General features: G+C 46.9%; 1 protein-coding gene across 2 annotated transcripts in view; it reads right to left on the reverse strand.

The window, feature by feature from the left end:
* Positions 1 to 17633, reverse strand: part of LOC115086739 (calpain-13-like) — a 229993-nt gene that overhangs the window by 29712 nt on the left and 182648 nt on the right. For both annotated transcript variants that reach the window (XM_029593017.1, XM_029593018.1), the window contains exon 16: positions 8067 to 8124. In XM_029593017.1, coding sequence (XP_029448877.1) covers positions 8067 to 8124 — 58 coding nt within the window. The remainder of the gene's footprint in view (positions 1 to 8066; positions 8125 to 17633) is intronic.

Below are 17633 nucleotides of genomic sequence, written 5' to 3' on the forward strand. Positions count from 1 at the left end.
GTGGAGGAAGATTTGGACATTGTTGCTGTTACAGAGACCTGGTTCATGGATTCTCATGATTGGGATACAGCCATACCGGATTATAACATGCTAAGAAAGGACAGAGAGGACAGAATAGGGGAAGAAGTAGCTCTTTATGTCAAAAACAATATCCAAGCAACTGAATTGCAAGGGGCGTGGGGTAGGGAGGAAGCATTATGGGCCGTCCTAAAAAAAGAGGATGATGCTTCCATTTTTACTGGTGTGACCTACAGGCCTCCGACTCAAACAGAAGAACTGGACAGAGAACTCATTGGAGACATCCAAAAGGTGGGAAAGAAGGGCGAAGTGTTGCTCATTGGAGATTTTAATCTGCCGGATGTAGGTTGGAGAATCCCTTCTGCAGAATCTGTGAGAAGTAGAGAGATAGTGGATGCCTTTCAAGGGGCTTCTGCTCAAACAAATGGTAATGGAACCAACGAGGGAGGGTGAGATACTCGGTCTAGTGCTCACTAATAGTGATAATGTCTCTAATGTTTAGGTAGAGGCTCACCTGAGCATCAGTGATCATCAGACAATATGGTTCGATTTTGCGAATAGGACACAGAGGAGTCACACAAAGACCCAAGTTTTGAATGTCAAAAATACAGACTTTATCGAAATAGGGACGCACCTGGAGGAAGAACTAGAAGACTGGGAGAAAATGAGGGAAGTGGAACAACAGTGGGACAAATTAAAAGGAGCTGTTACAAAGGTATGTTAGAAAAGTAAACAAGAGTAAGGAGAAAAAGAAACTGACCTGGTTCTCTAAGGAGGAGACTAAAAAATAAAGGAAAAAAGAAAAGCATTCAAGAAGTATAAAGGATCCCCAAAAAAATTTATTTATTTATTTATTTTTATTTATTTATTTAAGGTTTTTATATACCGGCAATCATGAGCACATATCTTGCTGGTTTACATGAAACGGGAGTGCATTAAATACATCAACTAGAACTGTGGTGATCGAAGGAGCAGTTACAAATAACAAGGGTAGCAGAACTTGGATAAGAAGGAAGAGATAGGAAAGAATAAACGGTTGAACTGTATACAAATAAATTAAATGCTATGTAAAAATGGCATGATTAATGGCTGAATATTTGAAGTCCTTGGTTTGTATCTATGACGTGATATTAGATTGTGTCTGGGAAAGCTTGCTTGAATAACCAAGTCTTAAGTCCTTTCCTAAAAGTTAAGAGGCAGGGTTCCAGTCTGAGATCTGTGGGAATGGAATTCCACAGAGAAGGGCCAGCAGTGGAGGTGGCACGATCTCTTAGAGTGATGTGTTTGGTCATTTTCGCAGGGGGAACTTTGAGGGCGCCTCGGTAGACATTTCTGGTAGGTCTTGTCGAGTTGTATACTTGGAGGGGGATTTGTAGATTGAGGGAGATGCGTTGATGAATAGTTTTGAAGATGACACAAATGGCTTTGTACATGATACGGAAGTGGACGGGTAGCCAATGTAACTCTTTCAGAATGGGGGATATGTGGTCTCTCTTTCTTGCGCCTGTTAGTAATCGAGCTGCTGAATTTTGAACCATCTGTAGTGGTTTGGAGTAGGAAGAGGGCAAACCTAGCAATAGAAAATTGCAGTAGTCTAATTTTGCAAAAATGACTGCTTGGATGATCGTTCTGAAGTCTTGGGCATGGAAAAGAGGTCTTATCCTCTTCAGAACCTGGAGTTTATAGAAGCAGTCTTTGGTTGTTTTGTTGATATGGGCCTTGAAGTTTAGCCGGTTGTCTATTATCACTCCTAAGTCTCGAACTTGTGTGGTAGGTAGGTTGGTGGGAAGAGTAGTGTTGGAGATGTTGGTTTCCGGAGAAATGAGAAGGATTTCTGTCTTAGAAGAGTTTAAGATGAGGTGTAGGTTGTTTAGTAGTTGTTTGATTTTCAGGTGGCATGATTCCCAGTAGTCAAGAGTTTCAGAATATGTATCTTTGATGGGGATGATGATTTGGATATCGTCTGCATAAAGGAAGTACTTTAGATTGAGGTTGGTGAGAAGTTGGCAGAGAGGAAGAAGATAGATATTAAATAGGGTCGGAGATAATGAAGAACCTTGAGGGACTCCTATGACAGAGTCAAATCTAGAGGATTCCTTGTTTTGGATTTTAACTTTGTAACCTCTGTTATTGAGAAACGTTTTGAACCAGGATAGGACGGTGCCGCTGAGTCCTATAGCCGAGAGTTGGTTTAGGAGGATGGCGTGGTTGACAGTGTCGAACGCTGCTGAGAGGTCTAACAAGATCAATAGGAATGAGTTTCCTTTGTCAAGGCCCATTAAGATATAATCTGTCAACGAGGAGAGGAGGGATTCTGTGCCTCGATTTTTTCTGAAGCCGTGTTGTGGGGTGAAGAGAAGATTGTTGTCTTCGATGAAATCTGAGAGTTGAGAGTTCACTAGTTTTTCCATGATCTTGGCGATGAATGGGAGGTTAGCTATGGGGCGGAAGTTGTTGGGTTCCTTCGGGTCAAGGTTAGGTTTCTTTAAGAGCGGTGAGATTGAGGCCATTTTGAGGTCATCAGGGCAGATTCCTTGGGCTAGAGAGCAGTTGATGATATTTGTCAAAGATGTGGCTATTGTGTCTGGAATAGATAGAAGTAATTTGGAGGGGATGTGGTCTGCAGGATGAGATGAAGGTTTCATTTTTCTCAGGATGGCTTGTATCTCAGTGGAGGCTACAGGTTCAAAGGTGTTTAAGCTGGCATTTTTGTGTGCAGGTTGTTGATATGTCTGGAGGGCTGCTGTGTCGGGAGGCAGTAGTGTTAGGAGATTGGAAATTTTATTTTGGAAAAACTGAGCGAGTTCTTCAGCTTTGGACTGAGCCATATTGCCGGGGATTTCTCGCGGTATGGTTTGAGTGAGGCTGGAGACATAGGCGAAGAGGGCTTTAGCGTCAAAGACCAGGTTGTGAATCTATTTATTTATTTATTTAAGGCTTTTTTATACCGACTTTCTTGATACAGATCAAATCAACTCGGTTTACATCGAACTAAGCAGAACTATAACCAACAATTCAACAAGAGACATTTAGAAGGAGCATAAAAGTTACAAAAGTTAAAAAAAGGAAGACAGGGAAGAATACCTGGTGAAACTGAGGGAAACAAAGAAAGAAATAAGGAAAACAAAAGGTCAAGTGGAAGAAAGGATGGCCAAAGAGGTAAAGTGAGAAGGAGATGTTGATGACAAGGAGTGAGGGAAGGGAAGGTGATGATAATATAAGGGAAGGGGAAGAGGTAGTAGGAGAGGGAAGGCGATGATGATGGTAGTGGCAGAGGGAAGGTGAAGATGCCAGTGAATGGGGGAGAGAGGTAGAATGAAAGGAAAGGTGATGATGATGTTGCCAGGAGTGAGGAGGTGGAGAGAGAAGGTGATGTTGATGACAGGGAGTGAAGGAGAGGGAAGGTGATGATAATATGAGGGAAGGGGAAGAGATGGTGGGAGAGGGAAGATGATGATGATGATGTCAGGGGAGAGGCATGATTATGATGCTGAGGGAAGGGAGAAGGTGATGATGTCAAGAGGTAGGGGAGAGGGAAGAGAAGAGAAGAGAAAGTGATGATGGGAAATGGGTGGTGTGCCACAATGAAGTGACCTTGTGCCAGTTGTGCCATGAACCAAAAAAGGTTGGGTACCACTGTTCTAGTTCTTCCTCTAGGTACATCCCTATTATGTCAAAGTCCATATTTTTGAAATTCAAATCTTGGGTCTTCATGTAACCTCTCTGTATCTTATTTGTGATACCCAACCATATCAAAGTTTGGCAGAAACTGTTAACTGGAATTATTTTTACAAGAGGAGCTGCCTATGCAATAAAGAACTGAACAATACTTAAAAGGGTAGATTTTATAAAAGTACGCCCTCGCGTACTTTTGTTCGCGCACCAGGCGCAAACAAGAGTACGCGCGTATCCTTTAAAATCCGGGGTCGGCGCGCACAAGGCTGCCCAAAATCGGCAGCCTGCGCGGCACCTCGGAGGGAACTTTCCTTCCACTCTCCCTGCACCTTTCCCTACCTAACCCACCCCTATCTAAACCCCCCCACCTTTGTGCGATTCCCCGGCCCAGGAGCTGTTTCAGAGGCCACGGCCACGCCCCCGAAATGCCCCCAGGCCGGACCGCACCCATGGCCCTGCCCCCGAATGACGCGCCGCTGCAACACGCCCCCCGACACACCTCCGACACACACCCCAGGAAAGCCCCGGGACTTACGCGCGTCCTGGGGCTTGTGTGCGCAGCCGAGCCTATTCAACATAGGTTCGGCGCACGCAGGGGGAACTTGGGGCAGGTTTTCGGGGGGTACGCGCGTACCCCTTTGAAAATCTGCCCCAAAGCGTATAAGTACTAGAGATGTGAATCGTGTGCCCGATCGTCTTAACGATCAGGTTTGGATGGTGGGAGGGAAAAATCGGATCGTTAGAGATTGTGATTTGGAATCGTTCTGATTCCAATTCACATTGTTAATTTTTTAGTGAGGCCTGAGCAGATAAACAAAACCCCACCGAAACCCCCCCCCCAAAAAAAAGTTAAATTACCTGGTGGTCCAGTGGGGGGGGGGGGGGGGTCCCCGGCGCGATCTCCCGCTCTCGGGCCATCGGTGCCATTTTGGCTACCACTGATAAAAAGGCGCCGATGGCCCGAAAAAAACCCCCCACCCCGACTCTTTTCAAATTACCCCTTTGCTTCTCCCACCCTCCTGACCCCCCCAAAAACCTTTTACATGTACCTGGTGGTCTAGCGGGGGGTCCGGAAGCCATCCCTTCAATCGTGCCGGTGCCGGTGCTGGAGGTTTCAAAATGGCGCCAATCGCCTTTGCCCTTACCTTGTCACAGGGAGCGACCGTCGCTCCCTGTGACAAGGTAAGGGCAAAGGCGATCGACTGCCAGTATGGCGCCGATGGCCCGAGAGTGGGAGATCGCGCCGGGACCCCCCCCCCCCCACTGGACCACCAGGTAACTTAACATTTTGGGGGGGTTCGGGAGGGTAAGGAATTTCTTTTAAAAGGTCGGGGTGGGTTTAGGGGTTGTTTTGGTGTGCCGGTTTTCCCACCCTCCCCCAAATAATTCCCGTGCCCTATTTAACGATGCAATATAAATGCTCCTGACGATAAATCGTGGGCATTTGTATTGTATCGTGTACTCTAACGGTTTAGAACGATTTTAAAATTATCGGACGATAATTTTAATCGTTCAAAAACGATTCAGATCCCTAATAAGTACCTTTACTTTTTCCACCCTCCCTCTGCTACTTTGATACTGTATCCAGTGTGGTTCCTCACTCCAACTATTGTCTTTCGATTTCCAACCATACCATCTGATGATCACTTGTGCTGTCTGGACATTAGAGACATTATTCCCATTTGTGAGTACTAGGTCGAATATCACAACCTCCCTCGTGGGTTTCATTACCGTTTGTTTGAGCAGAGCCCTTTGGAGGGTGTCCACTATCTCTCTACTTCATGTAGATTCCACATAAGGGATACTTCAGTCTACATCCAGCAGATTAAAATCTCCAATGAGCAGCACTTCTCCTTTCTTTCCCACCATTTGGATGTCTTTGATCAGATTTCTATCAGCCCCTCCTGTATGAATCGGAGACCTGTAGACCACACCAACTTAAATGGAAGCACCATCTTTTTTTTTTTTTTTTAGGACAGCCTATAATACTTCTTCTCTACCCCATGTCCCTTGCATTTCAGTTGCTTGGAGACTGTTTCTGACATAAAGCGCTATTCCTCCCATTTCCTGTCCCCCTCTGTCCTTCCTTAAGTTATAGCCCGGGATGGCCGTATCCCAGTCTTGTGACTCCGTGAACCAGGTCTCTGTAACAGCAACAATGTCCAGGTCCGCCTCCACCATTAAAGCCTGCAGGCCTGGGATTTTATTGCCCGGACTACGAGCATTTGTGCTCAGAGCTTTCAGCTTCTCTCCCTCAACTTACTGCTCATCTTGGACATCTTCTCTGCCCTGTTCAGAATTTTGTTGGTTTGTTGCCCCACATTTTGGAGATGTCGGGGGTGACATTCCAAGTTCTTTCTGCCGCCCCATCCTCTAATGTAAATGCCTTGTGGCTTAGGATTTGAATGTTTCCCTTAGGATCCTTTTTCCTGCCACAGACGGTTGTAAGGCCTTTTACTATTCCATACATGGCCCCCAGCCCCCAATATATCTAAACTTTCTTCCCTGCACCAGAATTTGAGTCATGCATTGAAGTTCTCTCTATGGCTCAGCCTCTCTTCCCCTTTCCATGAACAGGTAACACCTCTGAAAAGGCAATAGTCTTTGCCATGTGACTAATCTGCTTCCCCGGAGTCTGAAAATCTCTCTCTACCACTTGGATGTTGTTTCTAGCAAGGTCGTTGGATGATAATGTCAGCTTCAGAGCCCTTACATTCTTCATTGATTGCACTGACGATCTGATTGGCATTTCTACCAGCCAATGAACCCCAGATGCTGTTAATTACAGTGTTTCCCTTAAAAAGAATTCCTAGTGCCTCTGATGACTGAATCATCCAGCACATTGAGCTTTTCCTTATGGTTTTTGCTTGTGCTATTAAATTTCTGTGCATATTCAGGCCGACGCAGTATCGGCGTGCAGAAAACGGGTGCTCATGATTGACAATCAACCTCTCCGGAGCGCATGGTGCAATATGCAAATGGGCTGCCACGGTAAAGAGGAGACGCTAGAGAAAATTGTGCGCCTTAGCACCTCCTCAGCAATGGGCGCCCAGAAGAGGTGGCTGTCAGAGGGTTAGGAAAACAGATGCTCAATTTTTCAAGCGCCCATTATCCTAACCTGACCACCAGCACATTTAAAAAAAAATTTTTTTTGATAGTTCTTTTTGTGTTCCTCCAACTTAATATCACCACGATATTAAGTTGGAGGAAGTACAGAAAAGCAGTATTTTCTGCTTTTCCGTACACTTTTTGGGCTCCTCAAAAATTAACACCTGTTCTGGGCAGGTGTTAATTTCTTAGGGTAAAAATGTGTGCATTTGGAGGGGGGGGATAGCTAATAGCCTTATCAACATGAATTTACATGTGATGAGCGCTATTAGCTACGCGCTCGGTTGGACGCGCATTTTGGACTCGCTAATCCCCCTATTGCATAAGGGGTTGTGGACGCACTTCCAAAACGCGTGTCCAAGCACAGGTGAACCTGTATTGCATCAGCCTGATTGTTTTCCTTCTTTCTTTTCAGATACCACTTCAGTCTCCATTGCTAGAGCTTCTTCCTTATCCAGTGCAGAGAAGGCATTTTGAACTTGTGTCACTTGAGAGAGTGGGTGCTTCCGCATCGCAGGTCTTATCCTACCAGGACCCACTGTAATCCATTTATTCTTGGGTTCCTGGATGCTCTGTGCAAATGGGGGAGGCCCTCTGGGCTGATATTATTGGCTAGTACCATTTTGCCTTATATTGGTGGCTTATAAATACATATAAATAAGAAGCGTCTCCTATTCCTGGGATCACTTTTCCAGGATTTCCTCTGTAGGGCAATAGTACTTATCATTGACATGCATTGTATACTTGACTCCAGCACAGCACAGACCATTATAAAGATTCATTTTTCTGCAAGAAACCTGGTGTAAGGAAGAAAGCTTTCCATGGAGATGCCTGCACTATTCCTCCGATAGAAACCTTGTCCCTTTTTCTGCTGCTGGAGATGGAGGGAGTGAAATGGAAGAGCAGAAATGATACGGCAGCTCCGTCCATGACACAATATAGGACTCCTAGTGGCAAACATCTCTTTTATCATTCTCAACTTGAAACTCAGGGCTAAACTGTTCCTCTTCCTTTTTTTTTTTTTAATGCTCCTGGTTCTTGGGAAAAATTTGTTAACCCTGGTGGGCCTGTGAGCTCCTCAGCTATGCTTCTACAATAGGCCCATTTCTAAAAGTGCGGTTTCAAAGGGCCTGCATCAGCCCCCAAGGTTAGCTCATTTCGTAATGGGAGAACAGCTCTCTCCCCAGCTCATTTAATAATAATATGCTATAACACGTACAATCAGATCTTCAGGAAAGGGCGTTTACTGTAGGGGGAAAACTCACCGTTGAGGACCACTTCGTTAAGGAGCCTTTGCAACTGCGAGACCTCTAGTTCGGAACTCTGATGAGGAAGAGACCAGAAGAGTTCATATTTTACTGTCGCATCCTTCTTTTAGTGATTAGAGCAAAAGTCCCCGGGAGTGCCACAGCCAGCAAAGAGAAGTGTGCAAGTGACCCTGTGTAAACTAATGGTGCGAGCGGCCGCTGCAAATCGACAGAGGGAAATCTGCATCTCTTTACCTGCTGGGAGTCGAGACCGCTCTTTTTTTTAATTTAAAGCATTTTACTTAAAGCAGTACAGAAGATGCATCTCCCGAGGAAGGGGATGGGTGTTTAAAGACCATTGGGTGTCTTTAAACACCCACTAGTTTCATAAATATATCACTTCTGCCCAACATTTTTTAGACTTTCTTTCAAGTAATTTTATTTTTGCAGGATGACATAATTAGAACATAAGAACATAAGAAATTGCCATGCTGAGTCAGACCAAGGGTCCATCAAGCCCAGCATCCTGTTTCCAACAGAGGCCAAAAACCAGGCCACAAAAACCTGGCAATTACCCAAACACTAAGAAAAACCCATGCTACTGATGCAATTAATAGCAGTGGCTATTCCCTAAGTATAATTGATTAATAGCCATTAATGGACTTCTCCTCCAAGAACTTATCCAAACCTTTTTTGAACCCAGCTACACTAACTGCACTAACTACCTTCTCTGGCAACAAATTCCAGAGCTTTATTGAGCGTTGAGTGAAAAAGAATTTTCTCCGATTAGTCTTAAATGTGTTACTTGCTAACTTCATGGAATGCCCCCTAGTCCTTCTATTATTCGAAAGTGTAAATAACCGAGTCACATCTACTCGTTCAAGACCTCTCATGATCTTAAAGACCTCTATCATATCCCCCCTCAGCCGTCTCTTCTCCAAGCTGAACAGCCCTAACCTCTTCAGCCTTTCCTCATAGGGGAGCTGTTCCATCCCCTTTATCATTTTGGTTGCCCTTCTCTGTACCTTCTCCATCACAACTATATCTTTTTTGAGATGCGGCGACCAGAATTGTACACAGTATTCAAGGTGCGGTCTCACCATGAAGCGATACAGAGGCATTATGACATTTTCCGTTCTATTAACCATTCCCTTCCTAATAATTCTTAACATTCTATTTGCTTTTTTGACTGCTGCAGCACACTGAGCCGACGATTTTAAAGTATTATCCACTATGATGCCTAGATCTTTTTCCTGGGTGGTAGCTCCTAACATGGAACCTAACATTAGGGATGTGAATCGTTTTTCAACGATTAAAATTATCGTCCGATAATGTTTATATCGTCTTAAATCGTTATAGAACACGATACAATAGAAATTCTAACGATTTATCGTTAAAAATCGTTAAATCGTGTTAGTGCGCACTAAATCGAGTTAGTGCGCACTAACTCCCCGTTAGTGCGCACTAACTCGATTTAGTGCGCACTAACTGAAAATGATACAAATAAACACTTTCCAGGTCACTGAAGGTCAGTTAGGAATGAATATGTGTTCCTATTGGCTGGCTGCCCTCTTATCTATTGATGTTACCAAGGTTACCACTGAGGTGATGGTTGGGGGGATGGGAAATGGAACTGGAAACTAACGAACACCAACAGAAAATGAAACAAAGTGTTCACACTTCCCAGGTCAGTAAAGGTCACTTAGGAATGAATATGTATGTATGTATTCCTATTGGCTGGCTGTGCTCTTATCTATTGATGTTACCAATATGCTTGGGGGGATGTGAAATGGAAACAGTTGGAAGCTTGACAAAAAAAGTAATGTAATGATCAGCACTCACGTGACTAGAACTTGTTTGTTTATTATTTTTGTTAGCAGGCACCTGAAATGCTAGTGCATGTTGAATTTGCCAATCACTGTGCATTTTAGAAAGGTGGTCCTGGCTGGAACTGTACACAGTTCAAATATATGTAATTGATTGTTGGTAAGTGTATTTTTTAAGTAGCCACACTGGCACCAGTATGTTTACTTTTCCTCCTACTTAACTCACTAGCTCAGCTTTGTAAGAAGGGCTTCTCTGCTTGTGTGTTGTTTTTGTTTGGTGTGAGGAGAGCAGAAACATCAGATCTTTATTCAATCTACTACAGTCATCTCTTACAGTGCCCTATCCCTATTAATACCAGGAGTGTTGTGATCTTCCTGCACACAGTGCCCTAACCCTGATACCAGTCTGAGACAGCTCCCTCCCTGCATTACTAGTGAGAGGCTGGCTTCACAGACAGGGGGGAGCTGCCTGACCCTCACTCCTGACTTCCCCCATGTCCCAGCTAGTGAATGGTGTGTGGGTGAGGGGGGGGGGGGAGGATGGTGAAGTCTGAGACAGCTCCCTCCCTGCATTACTAGTGAGAGGCTGGCTTCACAGACAGGGGGGAGCTGCCTGACCCTCACTCCTGACTTCCCCCATGTCCCAGCTAGTGAATGGTGTGTGGGGTGAGGGGGGAGGGGAGGATGGTGAAGTCTGAGACAGCTCCCTCCCTGCATTACTAGTGAGAGGCTGGCTTCACAGACAGGGGGGAGCTGCCTGACCCTCACTCCTGACTTCCCCCATGTCCCAGCTAGTGAATGGTGTGTGGGTGAGGGGGGGGGGGTGGATGGTGAAGTCTGAGACAGCTCCCTCCCTGCATTACTAGTGAGAGGCTGGCTTCACAGACAGGGGGGAGCTGCCTGACCCTCACTCCTGACTTCCCCCATGTCCCAGCTAGTGAATGGTGTGTGGGTGAGGGGGGGGGGGGGGAGGATGGTGAAGTCTGAGACAGCTCCCTCCCTGCATTACTAGTGAGAGGCTGGCTTCACAGACAGGGGGGAGCTGCCTGACCCTCACTCCTGACTTCCCCCATGTCCCAGCTAGTGAATGGTGTGTGGGTGAGGGGGGGGGGAGGATGGTGAAGTCTGAGACAGCTCCCTCCCTGCATTACTAGTAAGAGGCTGGCTTCACAGACAGGGGGGAGCTGCCTGACCCTCACTCCTGACTTCCCCCATGTCCCAGCTAGTGAATGGTGTGTGGGTGAGGGTGGGGGGGGGAGGATGGTGAAGTCTGAGACAGCTCCCTCCCTGCATTACTAGTGAGAGGCTGGCTTCACAGACAGGGGGGAGCTGCCTGTCCCTCACTCCTGACTTCCCCCATGTCCCAGCTAGTGAATGGTGTGTGGGTGAGGGGGGGGGGTGGATGGTGAAGTCTGAGACAGCTCCCTCCCTGCATTACTAGTGAGAGGCTGGCTTCACAGACAGGGGGGAGCTGCCTGACCCTCACTCCTGACTTCCCCCATGTCCCAGCTAGTGAATGGTGTGTGGGTAAGGGGGGGGGGGAGGATGGTGAAGTCTGAGACAGCTCCCTCCCTGCATTACTAGTGAGAGGCTGGCTTCACAGACAGGGGGGAGCTGCCTGACCCTCACTCCTCCGGGGTATTGTGATCTTCCTGCACACAGTGCCCTATCCCTGATACCAGGGGTGTTGTGATCTTCCTGCATGCAGTGCCCTATCCCTATTAATACCAGGAGTGTTGTGATCTTCCTGCATGCAGTGCCCTATCCCTATTAATACCAGAGGTGTTGTGATCTTCCTGCATGCAGTGCCCTATCCCTGATATCGGGATGTGTGCAAGAAGATCACAACACCCCCGGTATCAGGAATAGGGCACTGTGTGCAGGAAGATCACAACACCCCCAGTATCAGGAATAGGGCACTGTGTGCAGGAAGATCACAACACCCCTGGTATTAGGGATAGGGCACTGTGTGCAGGAAGATCACAACACTCCTGGTATTAATAGGGATAGGGCACTGTGTGCAGGAAGATCACAATACCCCTGGTATCAGGGTTAGGGCACAAGTTCTAGTCACATTGACTGATCACATTACTTGTTTTGTCAAGCTACCAACTGTTTCCATTTCCCATCCCCCATATACTGTCAGTAGGAAACTTGGTAACATGAATAAATAAGAGGGCAGCCAATAGGAATACATATTCATTCCTAAACTGACCTTAACTGACCTGAAAAGTGTCAAATTGTATCATTTTCAGTTAGTGCGCACTAACTCCCAGTTAGTGCGCACTAACTCGAGTTAGTGCGCACTAATCGGAAAAAACGATTTTTAAACGATTTTTTAACTAAAAAATCGTGCCTAAGACGATTTTCTTGCCCTGCCACACGATTTCTATCGTTAAGACGATATGGAAAACGATTCACATCCCTACCTAACATCGTGTAACTACAGCAAGGGGTTATTTTTCCCTATGTGCATCACCTTGCACTTGTCCACATTAAATTTCATCTGCCATTTGGATGCCCAATCTTCCAGTCTTGCAAGGTCCTCCTGTAATGTATCACAGTCTGCCTGTGATTTAACTACTCTGAATAATTTTGTATCATCCGCAAATTTGATAACCTCACTCGTCGTATTCCTTTCCAGATCATTTATATATATATTGAAAAGCACCGGTCCCAATACAGATCCCTGAGGTACTCCACTGTTTACCCTTTTCCACTGAGAATATTGACCATTTAATCCTACTCTCTGTTTCCTGTCTTTTAACCAGTTTGTAATCCACGAAAGGACATCGCCTCCTATCCCATGACTTTTTAGTTTTCATAGAAGCCTCTCATGAGGGACTTTGTCAAACGCCTTCTGAAAATTCAAATACACTACATCTACCGGTTCACCTTTATCCACATGTTTATTAACCCCTTCAAAAAAATGAAGCAGATTTGTTAGGCAAGACTTCCCTTGGGTAAATCCATGTTGACTGTGTCCCATTAAATCATGTCTTTCTATATGCTCTACAATTTTGATCTTGAGAATAGTTTCCACTATTTTTCCTGGCACTGAAGTCAGGCTCACTGGTCTATAATTACCCGAATCGCCCCTGGAGCCTTTTTTAAATATTGGGGTTACATTGGCCACCCTCCAGTCTTCAGGTACAATGGATGATTTTAATGATAGGTTAAAAATTTTAACTAATAGATCAGAAATTTCATTTTTGAGTTCCTTCAGAACCCTAGGATGCATACCATCCGGTCCAGGTGATTTGCTACTCTTTAGTTTGTCAATCTGGCCTACTACATCTTCCAGGTTCACAGTGATTTCGTTCAGTTCGCCTGAGTCATCACCCCTGAAAACCATCTCCGGAACTGGTATCTCCCCAACATCCTCATTAGTAAACACGGAGGCAAAGAATTCATTTAGTCTTTCTGCAATGGCCTTATCTTCCCTAAGAGTCCCTTTAACCCCTCTGTCATCTAATGGTCCAACCGACTCCCTCACAGGTTTCTTGCTTTGGATATATTTTAAAAAGTTTTTATTATGAGTTTTTGCCTCTATGGCCAACTTCATTTCAAATTCTCTCTTCGCCTGTCTTATCAATGTTTTACACTTACCTTGACAATGCTTATGTTTTATCCTATTTTCTTCAGATGGATCCTTCTTCCAATTTTTGAAGGATGTTTTTTGGCTAAAATAGCCTCTTTCACCTCACCTTTTAACCATGATGGTAATTCTCCTGTTCTACATTTTAGCTCTGTTAACTGTCAACAATTTGGGCCAGCTCTTCAGGGAATCTGAATCCCTGTCTTATCCCTTCTTCATTTTTATTTTTTAAACTGATCGTCCCGCATGTGGGTAGTGGGCACGGGCTTTCTGTGTACATGACTTTTAAAAAGAGGACCAACAAAAATGAAAAATATCACGTGCTGGGACTTCCACTAAAATGCCTGATCTGCTGTTCTAGGTGATCCCACACAGGGCCGGATTTAAGACTATGGTGCCCGTAGGCAGAGTGCCATGGTAGTGCCCTTTTGAAGCTGTGCCGGCGCGTGGTCCTAAGGCAGGCGGAAGCAGGCTCCTCTTTAGCCAGAATACTTGGCTCCTTCCAAATTTGGTGCCCTAGGCAGTTGCCTATTGTCTTCAGCCTTCTCTTGAAAATTTTCTAGCAAGACCCTAGCGCTGACCAAAAGAAAGATGGAAAGGAAAATTGGTCCTTACCTGCTATTTTTCATTCCTGTAGTACCAGATCAGTCCAGACTGCTGAGATTATAACTCCCTTCCAGCAGATGGAGACGGAGAAACAAACTGAAAAGCACCCTTCATAATCTGGTGTGCCCCCTGTGATCCTTCAGTATAATCAATATCAAAGCAGAACGAACAAACATTTTTTAGAACAACAAATGATCGGAATAATAAACCATGTCTACAGAAGAAAGAGCCAACTTGAAAAACAGTCGTGCTGAAACCTTCGTATTTTTCAATACCTCCTGCATCCTGCAGAAAAAAGACAAGCAAAAAAAGTATCCGAGCGGACTTTCCAGAATCTAATACCCTGGGCAGGCGTCTGGACTGATCCATGGTACTACAGGAATGAAAATTAGCAGGTAAGAACCAATTTTCCTTTCCCTGTACGTACCAGGATCAGTCCAGACTGCTGGGATGTACCCAAGCTGCCCTAAATGGGGTGGGACCCGGAGAGTCCCACTCGGAGCACACTGCTGCCAAAAGAATCAACATCCAGAGCCCGGACATCCAAACGGTAATGATTAGCAAAAGTATGTAATGACTTCCAAGTAGCCGCCCAGCAAATTTCTTGTGGAGAAAACACACTGGCTTTCTGCCCAGGATGCCACTTGAGATCTGATCGCATGAGCCTTGAGACCCTCAGGAACACCCCGACCTTGACCTATATAGGCTGATACTATAGCCTCCTTCAACCATTGGGCTATGGTAGCCTTTGAAGCCGGGAGCCCTCGCTTTGGGTCGCTCCATAAGATAAAAAGATAGTCTGACAAGCAAAACTCATTTGTCACCTCTAAATACCTGAGGAGAACCCTGCGAATATCCAGCTTCTGCAAATCACAAGCCTGAGGAGAGTCTCGATCTAAATCTGGGAAAGCCGGTAACTCTACTGACTGATTCAAATGAAACGCAGAGACGACTTTTGGCAGAAAAGAGGGCACCGTTCAAAGCGATACCCCAGTCTCCGAAAACCACAAAATCGGTTCCCTGCATGACAATGCTTGAATCTCCGATATCTGCCTGGCCGAACATATCGCCATGAGGAAAACAGACTTAAGCATTAAGTCCTTCAAAGTAGCTCTCTTTAGGGGTTCAAACGGTAAATTGCATAAACCTGGGACCTTGTCGACTGCTGTTGGGGGGCAAAAGACTGAGTCCTGCCTGAACAGAAATGGCGCTATCCCCGGAAACGACCCCGCGAGGCACCGAAGGACCATGAGGAGCGAGACTTGTCCTCCGGAAGTTTGTACACCTTATTGTCCCCTAAGGCCTTAACAAGCAGCTCAAGATCCTCGTTAAACAACAGCTTGCCTTTAAATGGAAAGGAACCCAACTGTGACTTGGAGGAGACATCCGCAGCCCAATTACAGAGCCACAGGAGCCTCCTGGCCGCACTGCCGAGGACATGGTGCACAAGGAAGTCTGGAGGAGATCATACAAAGCGTCCGTGGTATAAGCCATGGCTGCCTCCATTCGGTTCGTCTGCTCTGCTTCACCCGGGAGCAATGCCTGAGCCGTGAGCAATTGCTGCACCCATCTGAGAGTGGCCCATTGCATAAGACTACTCCAAACCGCTGCTCTGACACCGAGCACGGAAATCTCAAAAATTCTTTTGAGTAGGACCTCCAGCTTCCTATCCTGGAGATCTTTAAGCGCAGCCCCTCCTGTCACCAGGATCATGGTGCGCTTGGCTATAGCCAATACAGCCGAATTCACCTTAGGAATCTTCAGAAGCTCCAATGACTCTTCCGGTAACGAGTAAAGCTTCTCCATAGCCCTGGTGACCCGTAGACTAGCCTCCGGCGCGTCCCACTCCCAGGTCATAAGCTGTAAGAGACTCGGGTGGAAAGGAAAAGTCCTGGGAGGGGGTCGAAGACCCGAAAGAACCGGGTCCCCCGAAGCAGGATCAGACACATTCTGCGATGCTTGAATATCCAACTCCTCTAACACGTGAGGGATCAAGGGCTCCAGCTCTTCCCTGCGGAACACATGGAGGACACATGGATCATCTCCTTCCACCGGAGCAGCTTCATCCACATCTGCAGGCGAATCCGGGTCCTGGGGTGCAAGGCCTAGCGGGTCAGGGCACGGAGCTGCCGTCATATCTGGAGCAGTGCCCCCCACACAGACTCCGGAGATGTCTGGGCCTGCATCAGGTCTTGGAACCTTTGCAGGTGGAGGATCCTCTTCCCCCAAAGCTGCTTCTGCCTCCATATATGCTTTATGCATAAGAAGCACAAACTGGGATGAAAACGGATGCTGCCACTTTAAAGGACCCCCCAGGGGAGGGCCCAGAGGAGGAGGAGAATCATGCCCTGCCCCCTGCGGCCTTACAGGGCTCAAGCTGGGCGGCAACAGCTGTGGAGGAAAATCCCCTCCCCCCGAGCTCGGCTCTGTCAGCGCATCGGAGGGAGCCAAAATGGCCGCCATTCCCACACTGCCCGGGAACGGGGCGGGCTGAAGCCTAACAACCAGCAGAGGCCTCCCCAAGGCACACAACCGCGTGATAACTGCTCCCCTGCCTGCAGCCAGCTGATCCGACAGCCCCTCTCCCCCGGGAAGGCATCATGAACAGAGGCCGTCGCAGGAGAGCCGCGCTTCCAGCTCTCCACAGGCAGAACACCGCTATCCACGCGGCATGAGGAAAAGGGAGTCACGGCGCAGTAAGTATCTGCAATTAACAGATAATCCCTCCGGAGTCCCAGGAGTGCAGTAAAGCAACTAGGGCTTATTTTTTTATGTCTGGCCGCTACCCGCCGAACTCATAACCCGGGACCGCATACGCACCAAGTCATACAGCGCATCCACTACATACGTGATCGATGCCTCCACGCGATCTGCCTCTGACATGTCGGAACCAGGAGGTGTGTCCTGAAAATCCTGCACCCACCTCAGACATGCCCTCTGCATAAAACCGGAGCCCACAGCAGCCCGGAGTCCCAAGGCAGCACTCTCAAAAACCCTTTTAAGGTGAAGCTCTAACTTCCAATACTGTACATCCTTGAAGGCCACGGACCCCTCCACCGGAATCGTAATCTTTTTCGAGACTGCGGAAACCGCCGCATCTACCTGCGGAAGCACAAAAAGCTCCAAGGTCTGTTCTGGCAACAGATAGAGTTTGGCCATAGCCCTACCTACCCTCAAACCGGAGTCTGGGGAATCCCACTCATGCTCAATCAACTGTCGCACTGACCTATGACACGGGAACGCGGAAGGAGGAGTCCGAAGACTGTCCAGAACAGGATCCGCCCCATCCAATTCTGGAGCTTCTTGAGGAGGTTTTAAACCCAGCTCCTCAAGGACTTGCGGAAGCAAAAATGCCAACTCCTCCCTCCGGAATAACCTGAGAATCTTGGGATCATCCCCTTCTGTCACTGATGGCATGCGTATGTCATCGCCTTGATCTGGGTCTTGATCCGGGTCCGGAGGAAACAGATCGCACTCTAAAGAACCCGGCGCTGCCCCTGCCGAGGGGATCAGACCCTGTAAAGCTCCTGGTGCCCCCCCAAGAGCTAGGTCCCC

The sequence above is a fragment of the Rhinatrema bivittatum genome, chromosome 3 (genome assembly GCF_901001135.1).
Source record: "Rhinatrema bivittatum chromosome 3, aRhiBiv1.1, whole genome shotgun sequence".
NCBI classification, from domain to species: Eukaryota; Metazoa; Chordata; class Amphibia; order Gymnophiona; family Rhinatrematidae; genus Rhinatrema; species Rhinatrema bivittatum.